The sequence below is a fragment of the Lingula anatina genome, chromosome 10 (assembly GCF_051362555.1).
Source record: "Lingula anatina isolate TDL-2025a chromosome 10, LinAna3.0, whole genome shotgun sequence".
Taxonomy (NCBI): Eukaryota; Metazoa; Brachiopoda; class Lingulata; order Lingulida; family Lingulidae; genus Lingula; species Lingula anatina.
In genome coordinates, this window is record NC_141776.1 from 5,545,820 (window position 1) to 5,566,876 (window position 21,057).

At 35.5% G+C, this 21,057-nt stretch overlaps 2 protein-coding genes across 2 annotated transcripts; both read right to left on the reverse strand.

Annotated features, from left to right (window-relative positions):
• Positions 1 to 2,086: 2,086 nt before the first annotated feature.
• On the reverse strand, positions 2,087 to 5,511 carry LOC106176270 (uncharacterized). Its single transcript, XM_013558587.2, has 6 exons — positions 5,351 to 5,511; positions 4,568 to 4,693; positions 4,065 to 4,196; positions 3,549 to 3,662; positions 3,205 to 3,394; positions 2,087 to 3,005 (listed from the first exon to the last, which is right to left on the reverse strand). The coding sequence occupies exons 1-6, from the start codon at positions 5,435 to 5,437 to the stop codon at positions 2,857 to 2,859; spliced, it is 798 nt and encodes a 265-aa protein (XP_013414041.2). The 5' UTR covers positions 5,438 to 5,511; the 3' UTR covers positions 2,087 to 2,856.
• An 11,678-nt stretch (positions 5,512 to 17,189) lies between these two features.
• On the reverse strand, positions 17,190 to 21,057 carry LOC106176271 (uncharacterized). Its single transcript, XM_013558588.2, has 6 exons — positions 20,875 to 21,057; positions 20,068 to 20,193; positions 19,649 to 19,780; positions 18,591 to 18,704; positions 18,242 to 18,428; positions 17,190 to 18,031 (listed from the first exon to the last, which is right to left on the reverse strand). The coding sequence occupies exons 1-6, from the start codon at positions 20,959 to 20,961 to the stop codon at positions 17,892 to 17,894; spliced, it is 786 nt and encodes a 261-aa protein (XP_013414042.1). The 5' UTR covers positions 20,962 to 21,057; the 3' UTR covers positions 17,190 to 17,891.

Genomic DNA, 21,057 nt, shown 5'->3' on the forward strand with positions numbered 1-21,057 from the left:
TCTAGGCTACCATGCTTGGTGAGGGTAGGCTGTTCAATCGCTCATTAAAGGTCTTTTTTATTCGTCGCCTGAACCGTACCTCCTTGGGAAAGATCACACAACGTCTTAGTACCATATGAGTGACTGTAGTTTTAATATAGATTGGTCAATTCGGGTAAATAAGCAAAAGTCACTGTTTTGCCCCCCCCCCCCCCTCCCATATGTGTGTGTGTGTGTGTGTGTGTGTGTGTGTGTGTGTGTTTGTGTGTGTGTTTGCATTCTCTTTCTTTACACCGTACATCTTTTACTACGTTTAAAAACTATTTTGCAGTTATTATGTCCTTCGCATTGACCAGTTGGTTAGTAAGGGTAGGGGATGGTTTATGGACTGTCACTTTTTTCTTTAATTTGTCAGACAGATTCTTTATGTAGTGGAGGGTTACACATGTTTTATTATCGTTACTATCAACCCTCCCCTGCCTTTATCCTCACCCTTGGTTGTTTGACATGGTTTATTACAGTCTGGGCAGCGACGGCTATCTGAATACTAGTACAGTTTTCAAATGTTTGCGGATGCCCCCAGTGATTCAGATATAAAAAAGATGCTTAATCGCCCTTTGACGTTTGTTATGCAGAATTTGAATTGCAGTTGGACACCTCAGTGCAACAGAGATTAATGCGCTATTTAACATGCTAAACATGACAACTTCAGGATACACTGTAGCCTTCATATAACGTTCAAATTGTTCTTGGGCCATTGTGAAAGCCATGGAGATGATGTATATTAATGGGTATGTGCAATAGCATAATAAAGTATCTAGTTCGTTCATTATTCCATTATCTTTTGTAAAAGTGTATTGTAATTGACCGGAAATGACCTCTGACACTCATAAGCTACTATAGTAGTCCGTTATCGTCTGTGGGTGGAATCTTGTTAGATATATGCGCCACGGTAAGTAAAGGCCGTCAATTAAATTTAACGAAAAACCTATGACTATTAACATGTTACCTTCCGTATATGTAACGTGTCTTTGGGTCTGGAGTACAAAGGGTTATAACCCTATGTTTATGAGGAAAATAGTCAAAAAAGCAATTGTCGGATACATTTTATTTTGCTGTATTGTGTCAATGACAATGTCACTTGTTTATTGTGGCTAAGGCCTTTAGTCCGTTTTTTCTACTTTGACATATAATACATCGATTAAATTAAGATTTAATCAGATATGCAGTATCGATTTTTGTTGTAAGCCGAAGGAGTAACACCTTGATAGTAATTTGTTTTATTTTATACTCAAAGAAATTGAATCACAACAACGAGAAAAATACATTTTGGTAACAAAGCCATAACATCATATTTTGGAATTTGGTCATTTTTGTCTGCCTTGGGCTAGCTTTACCTGAGTGACTTTAAATTAACTGTTTTAAGGCAAATATTCTTAAACGTTGGCCAATTCGGAAAAGCCATAACATGGCGTCATCCATATAGGGGAATTTAAAACGAAAACCGAAGGCCCTTGCATAATTTAAACTTTTCATAAATCTTGTGCTGTTTCGGATACCCTGGTGCTTTTAACGTCTTCAGGGTCATTCCAAATCAACTTATCCAGCGAGAATACCCCATAAGTCAAGAAACTTGCTAATATTCACATATTGTGTAGTTATTACAGGGACTTGGAAAAAAGACCAAGAATGCATAAAAAAGGCATTTTATGAATTTAATGTATCCATCAAATAGTGCCACTCCTTAGGTATTTTAAAACTCTATGAACACGATAAAAAGGAGGAAAAAATATCTTCCACGAAAACTGAAAAAAGTTTGTGGTTCAATTTTACACCCCAAATAAAGACGTAAAGACTGCCAAAATGGCATACAGTCAAGTGTAACGAAGGGTTGAAAGTAACGCTTCATACGTCGAAAACACATTTATCTCTTTCGAAATCGTGATTTTTAAAATACCATTACCAGAAAGACAGTGAACAGCCTATTTCACCGAATTCAAACATCGCTGATTTATGCATGTTTTTTTTTTTTTTTTTTTTTTTTTGTTTTTTTTTTTTTTTTGTTTTTTTGTTAATAAATAAAAGGCATTAAAACAATGATAACAACTTAGAAAAAAGTCACATAGTGACTTTTATTCATCTTTTCTAAAACAAAGCAAAAATCAAGGCAAAAGAAGCACAAGTAAAAAATGTGTAGCTAACAATAACCTAGGATAATAATTTTAATGTTGCCGACATAACAGTTAACATACAAAAATGCATATGTGGGACTTATTAAAAACAAAACAAGGGCCCTGAATAAGAACTGCGGAAGGGATTATCTTAAACACCATTCTGTACTAGTACTTTTTGAACAATCATATCAAAGACAATGATAAACCTTTTATGCCGAATTTTAGCATCTTTGTTATTTGATTTCGTAAATAGATGCAAATCCAAAAAAAAGAACATTTCACCAAAATTGTCAGACCCTGCTTAATCTTTTCGATTACAAACAAATAGTAATAGAAGCTTTGCTAATAGAAGAATAACTAAATGATGCATCATTTTCATTTATCTGGAATACTGATTTCACTGTCGTTGTTATGACAGTTTACACACAAAAATGCATACTTGGGTATTATTGAAAAACAAAACAAAACAAAACTGGGGTGGCTGATTGAGAACTATTGATGGGGAATTTTCTGAAACGTCACTCTGTACTAGTGGTTCCTATATCATATCTACTCATGTAACAGTGGATTAATCCTTTTTCACTTATGGCTCTGAAATATTCTCGGAAACACACGGCCGCGGGAAGTTAAAAAGTTGACTTTAAAGTTGACTTATCACGCTTTGCAATAATCTTTGAGATGAACAAATGCTTCACAGCAACGTTTATTTACCGTAGCATCTGTACCTATAACAGTATCTATAATAGTATACATAACGGCAATAGTTACGAAAACCGATCCTAATGCATACGCGTCTTATATAACGGCATATACGCCACCGGTAGCAATAGGCTCGCTTCTGGCGTTCACCTCCTGAATAATATAATATAATATAATATAATATAATATAATATAATATAATATAATATAATATAATCGAAGGGTAATGTTCCTAATGTCTTGTGGATTCTACATGTACATAGAAAGTTAAAAGTAAATTTACTGAATGGTAATTGTTGTAAGTTTTGCATCGGGTAATGGTTAGCATTTCAGAGATTTATATTTTGCGTACCTGCCGGGGTTTGGGTGCTGGCGCCATCTACAGTGTTGCCGTCCTTCTGAGTAAGCCAGTATGCCTCCAGATCCTTGCAGAATTCCTGCATTCTGGGACTTAGGAAGGACTTGTCCTTGATCGGAGAGGTGTTGGCAACGAATTGTTTTTGTTCATTATCTTCATCTGATGTCGTATTTTCGACGGTATTCTAAAACATGATGGTATAGTTTAGGTTTAAGTTATAGTCATATCTTGCACATGTTTAAATGCCACTTTATATATTTAAACACAATTAAAAGTACTGTGTATGTAAAGATTTAAACACAGATTCAAAGTCTGAATTAATATGAAGTAAATCGCACCGGTTGTTCCAAAGCATTGGCCACGTCCTTGCTGTCGGTCTCTTCAGATTTGTTCATTGGAGTTAAGTAACAAGCAAACTTGTTGTTCATTTCCATCTTGTATACTACCAGACCCTAAAAAGAAACAATCGGAGCTTTTCACTCTTGTTTTAAATAATGGGATATTCTCAAAGAATATTTGGATTTTATTATTATTATTATTATTATTATTATTATTATTATTATTTTATTTTTATTTATTTATTTCTTTTTTTGCTGAAAAAATTGATAAAAAACAGGTATTAATCAATGGAATATAGACATAGCCAAGAGAATTAATTCACTGACATATGAAACACATCAAAATTGAAAGGTAGTGACACATAAATGTAAACATGTTACCGCGTTGAATCCCGTAAATTCTACAGATCTCAGCTTAGAGGTACTTAACATTGTTTGCATTCTGACAAAGTATAAGCAAAATAATCCTCCTTTGATAAACAATTTTCACAATAAAGTTAGATCGCCTCTACTTACCCTCGAGTTGTCCATGGCTACGTGGAACTTCTCGTTGTTCACGTTGTACACGGTGATGTTGTCCTTCAGATCAACCTGAACCTTTTCGTCAACTTTCTTCCCTTGCTTGTCGGTTAAACGGAGATGGTACTCCTGAAGAAATAATAATAATCACATAAGGTGATGATGGTGATAAGATCGTTAGTTTTGATTGCTCACTGCTTTGCATATAATTCCACCAATTTCCTTTAAAACCAGATAGATACGTTTTGCAATTGAGATATTTTATGCGCGTTCGAGGGTTTTTAATAAATTTAAGCTTTTACTAAAGTGATCTGTATGTGTCATAAATTATAATAAGCAGAATTCCCAAATATTCTGTTATTATTGTTATTATTATTATTATTATTATTTGTAGTGATACAGTATACCTACCTTCAACACATCCTGACAATTAGCAAAAAATATTTTTAATGATAATAATAATAATAATCACCCTCTTTTTAGTGATACAGTATACCTACCTTCCACACGTCTTGTGCTGTCTTGTTAGAGATGTGAACTGCTCCCAAAGTTCCACCGACAGCAACAGCAACAACAACAATGACAGCAACAGCAACAATGATGTACTTCTTGTACGACGCCTTGGTCTGAAATATAACAAATCAAAAGATGAATTGGAACAAAAGAAAACTAGGAATATGACTGTTTATCTCATCGCCAACTGTGTTGTAAAGCGTTTGAAAGAAATTGATGCAACTATCGGTATATAAAAATATAATTTTATGAAAAATTTGAAAAACGGTGCAACTACTTATACCTTGCATTGAAAGTCTGGGCGATTCACAAAAACTGATCATTTGACAATGGGACTCTGTCAGAATTTCTTCATGTTTATATTCATTATCATAAAAAATGACATTATCGAAGGCGGTCTAATTTTATTGTTTATCTATACTTTCGAAAATGTTTTTTAAAATCATAAGTGCTTACATTGTGATAGCATATGTAAATGCAGACCTCTCATTTGTATGTCGGTTGTGAAAACACAAGACGTAAAATAGCGTTTTTTAATGTTACAGTCGTCTTTTTTCACTAATTGCATTCACCGCCAGCATGATAATTTTGCTAAAACATAAAAATTCCATACTAAAATATGTGTGAAAGAAAGAAAATGAAAAACGATTAATATTCACAACAAAAGCAAATTGACTGATGCGACTCAAATGTTCACTTTTTTTGTGGAAAGACCCTAGTTAGAGTAAAAAGTTCCTGGATTAAACATCTTCAAAAGTGGAAACACTTACCTCGGCGCTGTCACGTCCTGAGGACCCACCGTCTGTGATGACTGTCACGCCTGGCTCGGCAGACTTTTCACTTACAGTTGGCAGCATCTTGAAAGAATATCAAAATTCTTCTAGCAAAGAGCAGCACTCAGGGCTTTACTTTTTCCGACCGATCGATTTCGCCGTCTGCTGCGAGCTGGGCGCACCCTCCTTTTTATAGCTGGACCACGGAGGGAGACCCGTGACAAACAGGTTTTCGATACAATGTTGTTTTTGAACAATGCCTTCCAAGTTTTTTAAGCAGAAATAAAACGCGCTTTCATATGTTGATGTGGTGGGAAAGTTTTCGACAACCAGAATAAAAAATGGAAAAACCCTAAGCATTTTTTTAAGGATCTGATCAATGGTTGGGTGATTTTAACAAACATTCACACGATACAAAAGGTGAAATAAATCAAATGCAAAGCACGAAAAGTGATCTTTGACAAACAAGATTTCCATGCAAAAGATTGAACAATGTCTGCCAAGTTCATAGGCAGAAATAAAAAGCGTTTCCATAAATTGATGAGGTGGGAGTGTTTCCAAAAAAATGTGCTGACAACGAGGAAGAAATGCTAAAAACCATAAGTATTTTTTAAGTATCTGATCAATCGTTAGGTAATTTGAACAGCACGACAAAAAAGGTGTAAAATCCTTCCAAGAAAACCAGAAAAAAATGTATTTGTTATTTTGCTCAAGGCGCTAATGCCAAATATATATATATTTAAGCAAATAATGTGCTCTTTTACGCGTGTTAATTGGGGGGGGTGTCTATCAAACCACTCACGTGCCAATAGGAAAATGATGCAAGCCCGTGGATATAAAAAAAATATCAAAAGAGGTGCCATGCTGAAGTTAAAGGCCACCCATAGTTGCAGTGACTCTCTGGAGAGAGAGAGAGAGAGAGAGAGAGAGAGGTTTGATAGTTCCACTTTTCCAATTAAATTTTATCGATTGATAATGTAATTGAGCTCTGTCCTTTGATGCACATGTAAGTCCTGTACTTCCCCAACTTATGGAGTCTTAAGAATTGAGCATTGGTCAGTTCATTTGTTACACCCTTCTAGCATTTTATTTATTTACTACATTTCAGCTTTTAACACAATTGTGCCAATAAAACTGCATTTGAAAATTTTATCCATCTTGAGCTACCTGTTTTTATTTGTGACTGGATTTTAGATAAAAGACAATCTGTTAAAGTCGTCTATTTATCTAAAAGACAACAGTTTTAAATACCGGATGATACTACGCTAATGGGGCTAGTTACTGATAATGACAACAGTACACATAGAGAATTTGTTGAGTCGGTGGAAAGGTGGTGCGAGAGTAATTATCTTATTTTGAACGTAGCTAAAACCAAACAAATGATAGTGAATTTTAGAAAGGGACCATTCAACACTGGAGACGTTGAAGTACGGTAGAGGAATGTAAACTACTTGGTACAGTGTATACGCATGAATAGTAAAATTAATTGGAAAGATAATACCGCGAGGAGTGTAAAGAAGGTACGGCAAAGACTATATTTTTAGGATCATTGAGAACTTTTAATAGCGTGCCTATTTTAGTCAATTTTATAGGTGTGTAATTGAAAGCATCCTGGTGTACGGAATTATAATATGGTATAGCGGAACAACTGGGGAGGAAATAAATAAACTAAACAACGTTGTAAAAACTGCAAGCAAGATAATCGGACAGGATCTACCCAAGGTGGATGATATTTTAACGACAGAATGGAGAAAAGAACTGTTAACACCATGGAAGACTCTTCTCATCCTGCATCATCACTTTTTGCATCTTACAAAGCAATAGCAGACTTTTAACTTTTAAAGGCAGTAATTAAACGATTTTTAAACTACTTTCATCCAAGTGCAGTGACGCATTTTAATTTGATCTCTGTATATTTTCAAACTTGCTCCAAAAGGAAAATGATTTCCTATTTTCATAATTGGCTAAATAAACTCTTTTCAGAACTAGTTAGCATAAGAATGTTTGAAGTGATAAAATTTATTTATTCATTTATTTAAGAAACCACTTGGGACATTCACGGATAAATGTGAGCGGGCTATTTGGTTAGACACATAATGCAATGTCCAGAATTATTTCTCTTCAAATTGGTAAGCTGTTCGCTTCTACAGGTAGTCAGCCACACAGCAATTGTTTCAACAAGAGCTGGTTTCACGAAAAAAACTTTAGCCCCTAAAGTGGTCTCAACTTCTTGACGAAAAATCTTGTGTAAGAATTAAAGGAGAATGCATTGTAGTCTAGTGATATATTTCTTTCGAGAAAAAAGTTTAACGTAAATCAAAAGAGACGTGCCATGCATACGGACAGTAAAAAAAACACTGTAACTCGAAAAGTCATAAATAGCGTGCCTAATCAGCAACCACAACGGATTTCGAAGAAAAGGTAATTACAAAACTATCAATCACTATTTGAATTTAAAAGTATCTAATTATGGCAAATAAATTGGATAAATTGAGTCACAATTAAATTTAATGACCATGGAGCGGACCACTTGTGTTTAACCGACTTTCTTATCTCCAAGGCTTACGCAATTGACTGTTTGAGGTGTTTGCTGCTGCAGTACGCATCTCTGACTGCAGTCAGGGTTTTCTACCCTCTATCAGGGCCGCAGTTATTATTCTATGGACATTTTTGCTGAGGCACAGTACAGAGATTAGCCATCTATTTAACAAGAGACATATCTGTTAATATCTAGTGAAAAATCAATATGCGACCCTGGTAGAGGGAAAGGGTTTGCTAAGTTATGGGACGACACTTCCCGTAGTAACGGCGGGGGAAATAAACTAAGATTGCTTAGATTATTTAAAGAAGATCTAGAAGTAAGTAGTTATGTCAAAAAACCATCGTTGTCAATTAAACATCGAAGTGTAGGCTACTTGCTAAGGTGAGGTGTGGGGTGGCCTCACTTCTAATAGAAACGGGTGGATATAAAAACTAGGTATTGTGGAAAGAACCTGTATATTGCTTGATAAGTGGATTTTAGTTAAGCTAAAGTTTAGCTTTTTTTACTGATGAACGTGGTGATTTTTTAATCATTGCCAGACGTTTTAATAACAATTTTGATTTCTTAAATGATAACAATAAGTATTTATTTTTGATTAGTAGTGATATGAATAATTTATTTGCCAAAACTTGCTGCCGATTTCTAGAAGGAATTTTATTTATAAATGATGTTTTTATGTATATTTTAAGTGATATTCAGTCTATCGTAGTTCTATATAGCACTGCTATGTTTTACTGTTTTCAATTTGTAGGCCTATTTCTTTTTTTATGGGTGACACTTCAATCTTGATCTTGATCTTGATCTTGAACTTGGTTTCTTGTGGGTTGCTGTCATAAGTCATAAGTGCCAAAATAAAAGGCGTGACTGATGAAAGAGATGCGTGGCAGTATATAATTTTGCGTTTTAACGGAAAAAATTGAGAAGCACGAACAAAAGGCTGAAAAATACCAAGTACCCATTAAATAATTTTCAAATAAGTTTCGACGAAAAGGCGGACGACTGAATTCATATAAGGCAACAGACATTAAGATAATGATAGATAATGATACTATGTTGCATGACACTTTCTGACACGCAATAGGTGATGGCATGCGTTTTATAAAGAAACTGAACACTGAGTAAAATGAACAATATTCCGAGGCGGACACGCACGTGTTACAAGCTCACAAACACAAAAATAAAAATTGACCCGTCATCTAAGTGTGTGGCAAACAACATAACGTTTCAAACGTGTGAGGAGTCACGTTTTAAAGCGAGGACGAACGTGAGGGGACTTCGGCAAACACAGCACTGAACGATAAGACTATGTTTGAGGGCAGCTGTTGAAGGCCTACAATTTTAATTAAAATACAAACAGGTGATAAAATCGTGAGACATGTTGAAAAAATTGCCTTCCAAGAAAATTAGAAAATATCTATGTGGTTTTATTTAATGCGAAATCGTGAGTCAAATGACAATTATAAACACCATCAAGTAGGCCCTATTAAACAAATAAAACTACCGTGTGTCCCTCCTTTCGTGGATAAAACTTAATTAAAATTGGATCAAATGCAGTGTTTGTTAAAACAAACAATTGTAAGATATGAAGGATGAAACAAACTTTCCTAGAAATTTCAATATGATTTTCGTTTCACTTTTCTACCAATCTCAGCCATCATTATCTACGATCCGTCCTTTTTGACCATGCATACGAGCCATTTTTCTAGTCGTAAACAAAAAAGCCTCTTAAAAAATATAAGCACATGAGAAGAAGTTCAGATTTTCAAGTTTACATTGACGGGTATCTAATTTTTTCTGTTGGAAGACGGTCAAAAAGGGAGGATGGATCATCAGAGATAATTTGGAAGACTGTCAGAAAATAACTCTGGATCCGCCCCTGCCATGTTTTAACATATTAAAATATGCTAACTAAGATACTTTTAATGACTTAAGACTGGCACAACCAAGAAGTTTTTAAAAGTCAGTTTAAGCATGCAAATATCCATGGATGCGAGCCAAAGGATAAAGAAATCCCTCCCAAGAACAGGGGGAAATACCTTTGTGGTTTTATTTGACGCGCAATTGGTATTATCATCTTTGTTAAAAAACGACCAGGGCCCCGGGCCGTAACTCGAAAGCATCGCGTATTGCGAATATAGCGACATCACAAAGAGGCTGCAATGTATTATATATATGGGGTGAGTATGGAAAAGTTATGGAATAGAGACGCTTGCGTTCGGTCGCAATGCGCGATGCTTTCGAGTTACGGAACCCTGGTAAACGCATTAGGTGCACACTTCTCTTCCGTGACAGGGGCTGATCCAGAATAATTTGAGGGAGGTCCGGTTTTCAGGAATGACCTGCCGCGGAAGCAAAGCCGCCCCCCCCTTGCACATTCATTGAAGTGTAGGTCCCCCGGGAGGCGACATCGTTAACACAGATCGTAATGAGCAGAAGTCGAACTGCTATACATGTATATGTACTGCACATAATTGCACTTATTGAAAAATCTACAGGAATTTAGACTTAGAATAAATAAATTATTATTATTGTTATTTCTTTCAGTATATCCAAAGTTTGTCCTATGTCTGCATCCTTACAGGTACCCCGGCCGCGGGGGAATTATTAGTCACTGTCACAGTGAACAAAAGATGTCTACCTTCAGATACGCACCTGTATCATTGTCATTTCAATTGACTTCATAAATTAGTATTTCATGATCTTTTAAAGTAATAAGAAAGAGACGTTCTCGATGTTTTTTCTTTTAATGTGATGAACTGTCGGGGAAATACCCCCATTCCCCATGGGCACTATTGGCCTGCGTAGATTAATCCATCGCTGCGGGTACGCTCGCTGAGTGTAATCAGCTTAACTGAAGACACGCTTGATAGAGCAGCTATAGGGCCCATACCCTCCACAGAGGTGGTAAAGCTATTAAGAATGATGACATTAAGACCCCATTTCCAGAGATTAGATCGATCTATTTAGATCGACATAACTCCCTGGGGGTTCACGCTAAATAGCTGTCAGCCGAGCAGACACGAAAGATAATTACCCCCTTACAGCTTGTAGTAGGCGGGACGGACATAAAAGCCGGATTATCTGACAGTAATCTAGTGAGACTCCCCGCGGGCATAGATCGATCTTAAAGCTGGGAATACAGCATTAGGGTGTATTCCCAGCGATTAAGATCGATCCAGGGATTAAGATTTAGATCGACCTAACTCACTGGGGGTTCACGCTAAATTGCAGTTAGCCGAGCGCGCACCATAGTTAATTACCCCTTTACAGCTTTTAGTAGGCGGGACAGATGCTTAAGTCGGCTAAGCTGACAGTAATCTAGTGAGACTCCCCACAGGGATAGATCGATCTAAAAGCTGGGAATACAGAAATACGCGCTATAATACCAGTAGGAAAGGCACTCTCCAGATACATGTATGTATCTAAATAATTTAGAAAGAGAATGTCATCAAACTTGAGACTACCATAACATCACCTAGGTATGTAAATAAAATATATACAGCCTCAGCTAGTATGCGTGTTTTCCAAACAGGCTTTATTTACGCATTGTAAAAGTACTGGTGATACCGGTGTGACAGGAATGGTAGTTATAGGATTACTATTCATGTAGATTTACGTAATTTACTCTTCTGCTTAAGATAGCGATCATTGTCAAGTTGGACCAATAACCGCTTAACGATAAATTGTACTTATTTAGTAGTCCTACAATGAAGGAATGGAATTCCGGGCTCCCATCTGATTAGAACAGGTTAGGGTTAGTTGGAGTATTGAGGTTAGTATATGGGACGAATGTTACCTGTACAAAGTAATGGGGAAATGACTACAGTTTTCACCGGACTACCATTCCTGTCAATCGGATACATATCACGCAGTCTTCAATCTTCAACCTAATATATTACATATATGTACTAGCAGTATTTTCTATATAAAGGTTTTCTTTACTAATAAGCATATGTCATTATAGTGATGTATCATTGTAAGGCCACATCCTTTTTTTTTTTTTTTTAATAATTTTTTTTTAAATAATAGGCTAGAACCAATAAAATTGATTATTATCTAGATAGACTTTCTATTATAATTTCGTTTTTTTTTACTTTGTCTGCAGGCTAGACGGAATCTGCAGCAAAATGTTACCATATTTATGTAACTCTTCTGTAACATGCTAACATTTAATCACTTACCTAGCTGACTTATTATAATAGTACTCAGGTTAAATTTGGCTTCTTAAAATAAAAATACGTTTAATTTTGTCGATTCCTTAAGTACAATGTACATTTTGTGACGATGTAATGTGTTAGTTGAGAATGTTTTATATTGCTACCGTTAGATGTCTCTATGAGTAAAGTATAGGCCGGTGTGATAGTTTGAATCTCTCTTGTGATTGGTAACTTAAAGATAAAACTGTCCAATCGACCTCTTAGCTCTACTCTTAGTAGCTCCTCAGAGGCCTCTTTGATCATCTCACGTGCCTGTATTCTTGACTTACACCAGTGAGTCACGACTGACCAGCCCGGGAGCCACTGGTCTGCCGCTAGGTGGCTATTAAACAAACCGGAAGTTCGAGAATTTGAATTGGGCAATATTTTTTGAGATTTATAGGGTGTCATAAACGGTGTATTATCTCGGCTATTAACGTACTTGGGGTTACAATATGTACATTGTCATATTGAGAAATAAATTTCGAATAATGTGAGATGACCCAAAAGTTGATCTACAGCATATTTAATGTTGAAAAATGAGTTTGAAATCGAAATTTTATTAAAGCTATTACGGAAGTTCGTTTTTGATTTTGATTTTTGTACCTATAGAGGCCTCCGCACAACTTGAAATTACTACAAGTTGTGGAAAATTTATTCAGCTTTCTGTCAATGTAAGCATGTAAAGAACTTTGCCTTAAGCTGTGAATGGCACAAATCAATTCACGGCCATGTCAGCCTGAAAACTCTCACTTACGATATCCGCATATAAGCCTCGCTTTGACTTAGTGCTTTCTCATGAGCTTCAGTCTCGTTTTAGTTTTTCCTTCACACAGTATTACTTATATAGAGCAACTGGGTATTGGGGACAATGAAATAATCGTTTTCTTGGCACTTACCACGGTGCTAATACAAATGAACTTTAACATTTTTTTTCATTGTAGATAAACCTTTTTATTACATGAGGCCAACTGATGAGGGTATTCCTTTCATTAAATATGAAAAATAACAAATGAAAGACAATTTACATTTAATCACATTGCTATATATTTTATTTTAATTTTACATAAAATTCAACTAGCCTGAAATATTTTACCAGTGAGACATGTACATTGCAAAATAGTTATTTTACATTGCATTGTACGTTAATTACCCAGTAGGTGATAATTCAATGCTACTTTACTTGATTGGTACACATTTATATATATTTAACCATCTAACACACAATTTCCCTTTACACAATGGACCAGAATTTTTACAAATAATATAATTTCATAAATTTTCCCAAAGATGTCATGTTAATTTTCTTTCAGTGATACCAGGTATCAATCCATATTTGCATTTGAATAAACTTGTTTTACTTGTATTCTGATAAGTAGATATTATCTATAAGCTACACATATATAAAAAAACCTGCACAGTAAAAATAAAACAATGTATTGTTAACTTAGTTGCACATACACTTTTAACTAACTTCATGTGGTTAAAACCTAAATTGATTTCACAAACTGCATTTCTATGTACTGGTAACCAATAACTATTTATATTAGCAAGAGCACATACCCCTGTATTTTTCATCCCTTAGAAGTATCCCAGAGGTTGTGGTGTTCATTGCCACACAGTATTTGGAAATGATGGGCGCTTTTGTTATGATAATTGCACGGCAAAAGGAATAATCCTGGTCCCATTCATGCTATTCAAGCCTAGAATAAATAATAGAGTTTTTAAAAGAATATCATAAAAAAATTCTAACTGCATTTATCAATTGCTCACACACATACACACTGAAATTAATCATAATTTTTTGCAATCTTTGTAATAGGTAAACTGTAACAATCAATCTTAAACAGCACTATATTTACAATCTTTACCTTAAACTGCACTATTTATACTTAATTCATAACAGTGATTATTAAAAAAACATTTGAAACTGAACTTTGGGCAAAGTTGCACACCCATCATAATTCAAAAACCCAATTTGAATCAAGGCATGAAAAAATTAGAAAACACATGCAAGTCAGAGCACCACATCACTATCATATGCCCTCATCATTGAAGAGCCTGTTTCATTTAATGTACATACACACATACATATATAAATTTACCTTTTTTAAACTTGCATTTTTATGACATTCTTCTCCTCAAAACCCCCAACCAATGCAATAAAACTTATTTTGTGTTTACATGTTTTTTTTCTAAAAAAATTAACACAATTGATACATTTAACCCCTCCCCCCCCCCCCCCCCCGCCCCCAGCAAAAAAGACATAATTTACGATTCATATATTTCAAAACATGCCTATGGTTAGTTTACAATACTGTATCTTTCACAACTACTGGTACCAATGCCCCCCCCCCCCTCCCCACCGCTTTGCAAACAAGCACTGGTACACCACGATATGCACATACGTATACGTGTATGCAGGTTGGATGACAATGTAATTTCGCAATCCACTTCATCCTTTTCACATTAAAACACGAAGAAATTGCATGAGAAGCCAAGATTCAAACATTTCACTTATACGGTGACATTCATTCCATGCATGAGACCAGAAAGCCAATGCTATCACTCGATCAACTAAATGATAGGTACCCGGCACGGTGAATATACAGCTTGTTGGAAATGTTGAAATTCTACAAATTACAGGCCATCGCACATCTTAAAAATTTGATATGTTCAAAAAATATTGCCAAACTATGAAAAAACAGGAACAGATAAAGAAAAAAACCCTTAAGCTGCATTTGGCACAGTTCAAAAGTCAATGTTTACAATGACGTTTTGTGTGCGGCCATTTTGCTAATCGCCAGTAACTTTAGAGAATACTCAGTGAAATCGATACAAGAAGACTTATTCGGTGTATAAAATGTAACTTAAGCATATACTGTATTGTCCCGTCAAATTCATTAGTATTTAAATCTACTGTTCATTCCACAAACACATGTACAACTTACCTGTCTCTATGCCTTCGTCTCCCGCCAAATTTTTTTGGGGCTACCACTCCACGTTTTGAAAACGAGGCCAAATCTAATATTTTCCAAAATAACCGTCAAATCAGCCAGTGGCTCCCGGGCTGTGACGGATCATGTCACTGGTGACTAGGGTTCCATTGTCGAGAAAAGCAAAGAGCTGGTGATTTTCCTCTGGTGTAGTGCTAGTAGGCGGTGCTGGGATCAAATTGAAATTGGAGTTTGAAGAGCCACTTACAATTTGCTGGTAGGCATGACTCAGTTCAGGTTTTGAGTAGTACTGACCTCCAGATAAACTGGCATACAAGTCCTCAATACTGGGAATTGGATATTGTTTCACTCTGGATGCTGTGTTAATGGTCAGCTTATATCACCACAAATGCGAAATTACTCCATTGGGTTTCAAGACGGGAACAATGGGTGCTGCTTGTTGTACTGGACGTAAAAACTCCATCAGCCACAAGGCGTTCAAGCTCAGCCTCCACCTTGCCTGTCATAGCCAGTGGGACTGGACGTGGCCTACAGTATACAGGAACAGCGTTTTCATCAACATATAGTTTGGCATCCATGTTATTTAACTTCCCAAGTCCATGACTGAATAGTTGTGGGAATTTTGCAGGGTAGTCCTCTGAAGATACCTTGAATATAGGTGGCCAGTGCGGGGCAATAGCTTGTATCCAGTCACACCCCACCAGATTGGGACCGGAACCTTGTACCACATAGCAGGGCAGGCTGTATGTATTCCCTTCATAGCTGACAGGTACTCAACTTCTTAACGAAAAATCTTGTTTATGAATTAAAAAAGAATGCATTGTTGTCCAGTGATATATTTCTTTCGAGAAAAAAGGTCAACTTCAATCAAATGAGAAGTGCCATGCATACGGACAGTAAAAAATTGTAACTCGATATATATAAATAGCGTTTTAGTTAACTATTCTTCTTTACTGATGAACGTGGTGAATTGTTTAATAATGCCAGACGTTTTAATAACAATTTTGGTTTCTTAAATGGTAACGACAAGAATTTATTTTTGATTAGAAGTGATATGATTAATTTAGTTGCCAAAACTTTCTAAAGATTTCTAGAAAGAATTTTATTTATAAATGATGTTTTCAAGTATATTTTAAGTGATAGTCAGTCTCTCGTAATTCTATATAAAACTGCCATGTTTTATTGTTCTAAATTTGTATTTCTTTTTTTTTTATATTTTCTTTTTTCTTTTTTTTTTTTCTTTTTTTTTTTTTTTTGTGACACTTAAATAAAATATATTGATCTTGATCTTGATAACTTGTGGGTTGCTGTCATATCAACAGTGCCAAAATAAAGGGCGTGACTGATGAAATAATTGCATGGCAGTATATAATTTTGCGTTGTAAACAGAAAATAAATTGAGAAAAACTAACCAAAGGCTTAAAATAACCAAATTCTCATTAAATAATTTTCAAATAAGTTTCGACGAAAATACGGAATGAATCCATAAAAGGCAACAGACATTAAGATGATGATACATAATGATACTATGTTGTATGACACTTCCTGGCACGAAGTAGGTGATGGCATGCGTTTTATAAAGAAACTGAACACTGAGTAAAATAAACAATAAGCCCGAGGCGGACACACACATGTTACAAACTCACAAACACAAAAATAACCATTAACCTTGACCCATCAACTAAATGCGTGGCAAACAACTCAAGGTTTCAAACGTGTCAGGATTCACATTTTAAGGCGAGGACGAACGTGGCGGGACTTTTTATAAATCTTGTGGTGTTTCGGACACTGTTTCTGGTGCTCTTATTGTCTTTAGGGTCATTCCATATCAACTCATTCAGCGAGGTTACCCAACGTCAAGAAACTTGCTGATATCTACATATTGTGTAGACATTAAAGGGACTACGAAAAAAATAGAAACAGAAATGAATAAAAAAGACCTCCAGTGATATATATGCATATTATGATCAATCAAGTGCTACTCTTTAGGTAATTTAAACCTCCTTGGATACGAAACAATGGAGGGGAAATGCCTTCCACGAAAACTGAAAAAAAAAATTATTTGCGGTTTCATTTAACACGCGAAAATAAATAAAAGCCATTAAAGAACTATGGTAACAACTTAGCAAAACGTCATGGTACTGACTTTCTAACTCTTTTATTCATTTTTCGGATACAAAGCAAACATCAAGTCAAAGGAAACACAACTAAAAGATGTATAATTAACAATAATCTAGAATAATAATTTCCGACGTAACAATGAACACACCAAAATGCACGCGTGGAATTAATTAATAACAAAACAAGGTCCCTGATTAAGAACTGCAGAAGCGATTTTCTTATTCACCATTCTGTAGTAGTACATGTAGCATGTGGTCCTTACATCCTAAATATGATTTACTTTTATAACCACTTCAAATACAATTCCGTAAATAATTTTTTTAAATCCCTTAAAAAATTAACACCTTTCCAAACAGTTCGTCATTGTCAATCAAATTCCTTAACTCATTTTTCGATTATAAAGCAAACAGCAAAAGAAGCATTAATAAAAGGAGCATCACTACATGTAACTGCCATCTGGGATAATGGTTTTACTGTTTTTGTTATGACGCTTAACATACAAAAATGCATACTTGGGCTTTTATTAAAAAAGAACACACATAATGAAAAACAGACGCTGATTAAGGACCTCAGAAAGGATTTTCTCAAAAGTCAAAGTCTCTTGCACTAAGTGACCTTTACATGCGTGGTTTCGAAATATTCTTGGATATAATAATTAAATTTGAAAAGTTTTAATGACCATATACAGTAAGCCATGTGATAAACATATCTTGCCCTGAAGTTTATTTACCCCTGTAGCATCTGACACACCAACCATAATAGTATCTGTAATAGCAATACCGATAATAACCGAAATAGTAGCAGTAGCGTCTTAGCCTCAAGCAACGGCGCCAGTAGCAAGCTCGCTTCTGGCGATTACCTCCTGAAATATAATATAATATAATATAATATAATATAATATAATATAATATAATATAATATAATAAGCGAAAATCGAGACAAAACCTCACATTCAATGCCCTTTTCACACTATATACAAAGTAATCAATGAATTTACTGCTCTGGCCCTGTTGTACATGTACGTATTGCACCGTGTAATGGTTAACATTTAATAGATTAATCTTGTGCGTACCTGTCGGTGCTTGGGTGCTGACGCCATCTGTAGTACTTTCGTCTTTCTGGGTAAGCCAGTATGCCTCCAAATCCCTGCAGAATTCCTGCATTCTGGGACTGAGGAAGGACTTGTCCTTGATCGGAGAAGTGTTGGCAACGAATCGCTTTTGTTCAATATCTTCATCTGTCGTATTTTCAACGGTGTTCTAATAATATGATGGTATAGGTTAGGTAACGGTTTTATTCAAATCTTGCACCATTTTCATCTTAAAATGTCACTTTTTATCTTTAAACGTAATTAAGGGTAACGTATACGAAAAGATGTAAACTCCGATTCAAAGTCCGAATAGAAATCAGGTACATCATACCGGTTGTTCCAAAGCGCTGGCCACGCCCTTGCTGTCAGTCTCTTCAGATTTGTTCATTGGAGTCAAGTAACAAGCAAACTTGTTGTTCATTTCCATCTTGTATACTACAAGACTCTGAAAAGATAAAAAACCGGAAATGCATTGTTGCTTAAATGATAGAATATTTCAACTGAATACTTTTATCGACCAAATTGATTTAAAAAACAGGTTTATAAACATAATAGAAAAATATCCAAGAAAAAACTTTATTTGCACCTAAAACACGAAAATTAAAAGAACTTGACACTTCACTTCTTATACACTGCTCTACTGATGCGTCTCAGCGCATTTGCAATTGGCCCTGATACAATCTGGAGGTTATAGCCCAGCACGCCGTACGGAGCGCTGAACGCTAGCAAACGGAAATATCTATCTCTGCCAGACCAAAAACTTTATCCCTGCTTCAACCCCTAGGTGCTGTGTGCCAAACACAACAGGATTGTTCATGATAATAAAAATTGATAATCCTTATAATTAAGTTCTAGCACATTTTTACAAAAGTTTATGATCAAGCAAATACATAAGCAGCGTAATGAAACACATGTATGTATGCTATTGATATTGATGCTTGAATTGTTACATTTAGCAGGTAATTATATGGTCATTATTTAGCCATCTCGATAGATGTTTTATTGTGCCATACTGTGTTATTTTGTTTTGCCCATGTGTTTAGCCTTGCGATAAACTTATTATAGAATAATACACCGGTGAAGCTAAACACATGGCTCTACTTGTAACACTGCTAAACATGTCTAGCATTTTCTTCTGTGAGAAGCTTGAAAGGCTATACGTGTTGAGCTTTTATGCATATTTCTAACCGCGTTTAGGTGATAAATGTGTGTTATATGTGTTTAAAAGCTAAACACTGATTTTACTGTGTAGAAAAGTTTCCACACAGAATTCAGTAATTTTTATGCATATCAGCTTATGGGTAATAAACATTATTTACATTCTGGCAGAGTAAAATAAGCTTGCTTTAATAAAGTTTAGACGTTTTTGCAATAACCGTCTCTACTCACCCTTGAGTTGTCCATGGCAACGTGGAACTTCTCGTTGTTCACGTTGTACACGGTGATGTTGTCCTTCAGGTCAACCTGAACCTTTTCGTCAACTTTGTTCCCTTGCTTGTCAGTTAAACGGAGATGGTACTCCTGAAGAAATAATAATAATCATATAAGGTGATGATGGTGATGGTGATGAGATCATTGGTTTTGATTCTTTGCATATAATTCAACCGACTTCCCTTAAAACCAGACTATCGATACGTTTTCCAACAGAATATCGATATGTTTTCCAACTAGGTCTTTTTAAATAGATTTAAGCTTCTACTAAAGTGATATGTTTGTGTCATAAATGACAATTAGCAAAAATGTTTTTAATGATGATGATTATAAGAATAATAATTATCACCCTCTTTTTAGTGATACCGTATACCCACCTTCCACACATCTTGTGCTGCCTTGTTAGAGATGTGAACTGCTCCCAGCGTTCCACCGACAGCAACAGCAACAACAACAATGACAGCAACAGCAACAATGATGTACTTCTTGTACGACGCCTTGGTCTGAAATACAACAAATTAAAAGATAAATTGGAACAAAAGGATTTGGAATATAATATAATTCGCATCACCAACTGTGTTGTAAAGTGTTTTGGCGAAATTATATTCACCATTTCCAGCATGGTAATTTCGTCAAAATATGAAAATTCCATATTAGATTTGTGTGAAATCTAACTTAAAATAATTTACAGTAACTTAGCTCTTGCCATGCATGCAATTTATTATTGAATAAAGATGCCGATTCCTTCATAGAGAAACTCGAGACCCAGTGCTCTGAAAATAAGCAAATGCCGGACGGATGACTGTCTTTTCAGAAATGAAAATGTCTAAATATCTGCTTAAGCCAAACTGTTTGCTTTACAGAATAATTTGAAGCGCTTTAAAAACTTAACTCGCTAAAATAAAAAGAGGAATGAACCCCCCTCGCACATGTCGGTGAATAAACATTGTCACAATGGATTTTAGATAAAAACATGGTCTTTTTGACAAATTTATTTTACAACATTGCAAGGCTAAAAAGTGGGCATTTACTACCCGAAGAAAAAAAAGAAAAAGAAAAACGATAAATATTGAAAACAAAAGCAACGCAAATGCATCACTGACGCAACTGAAATGTTCACTTTTTGTGGAATGAATCAAGTTAGAATAAAGAATCCCTGGCCTTAACTAAGTTGAGAGACTTACCTCGGCGCTGTCACGTCGAGAGGACCCGCCATCTGTGATGACTGTCACGCCGGATTCGGCAGACTTTTCACTGATTGTTGGCAACATCTTGAAAATATAACAAAATTCTTCTAGCAGAGAGCAGCATTCAAGGCCTTACTTTTTCCGACCGATCGAGTTCGCCGTCTGCTGCGAGCTGGACGT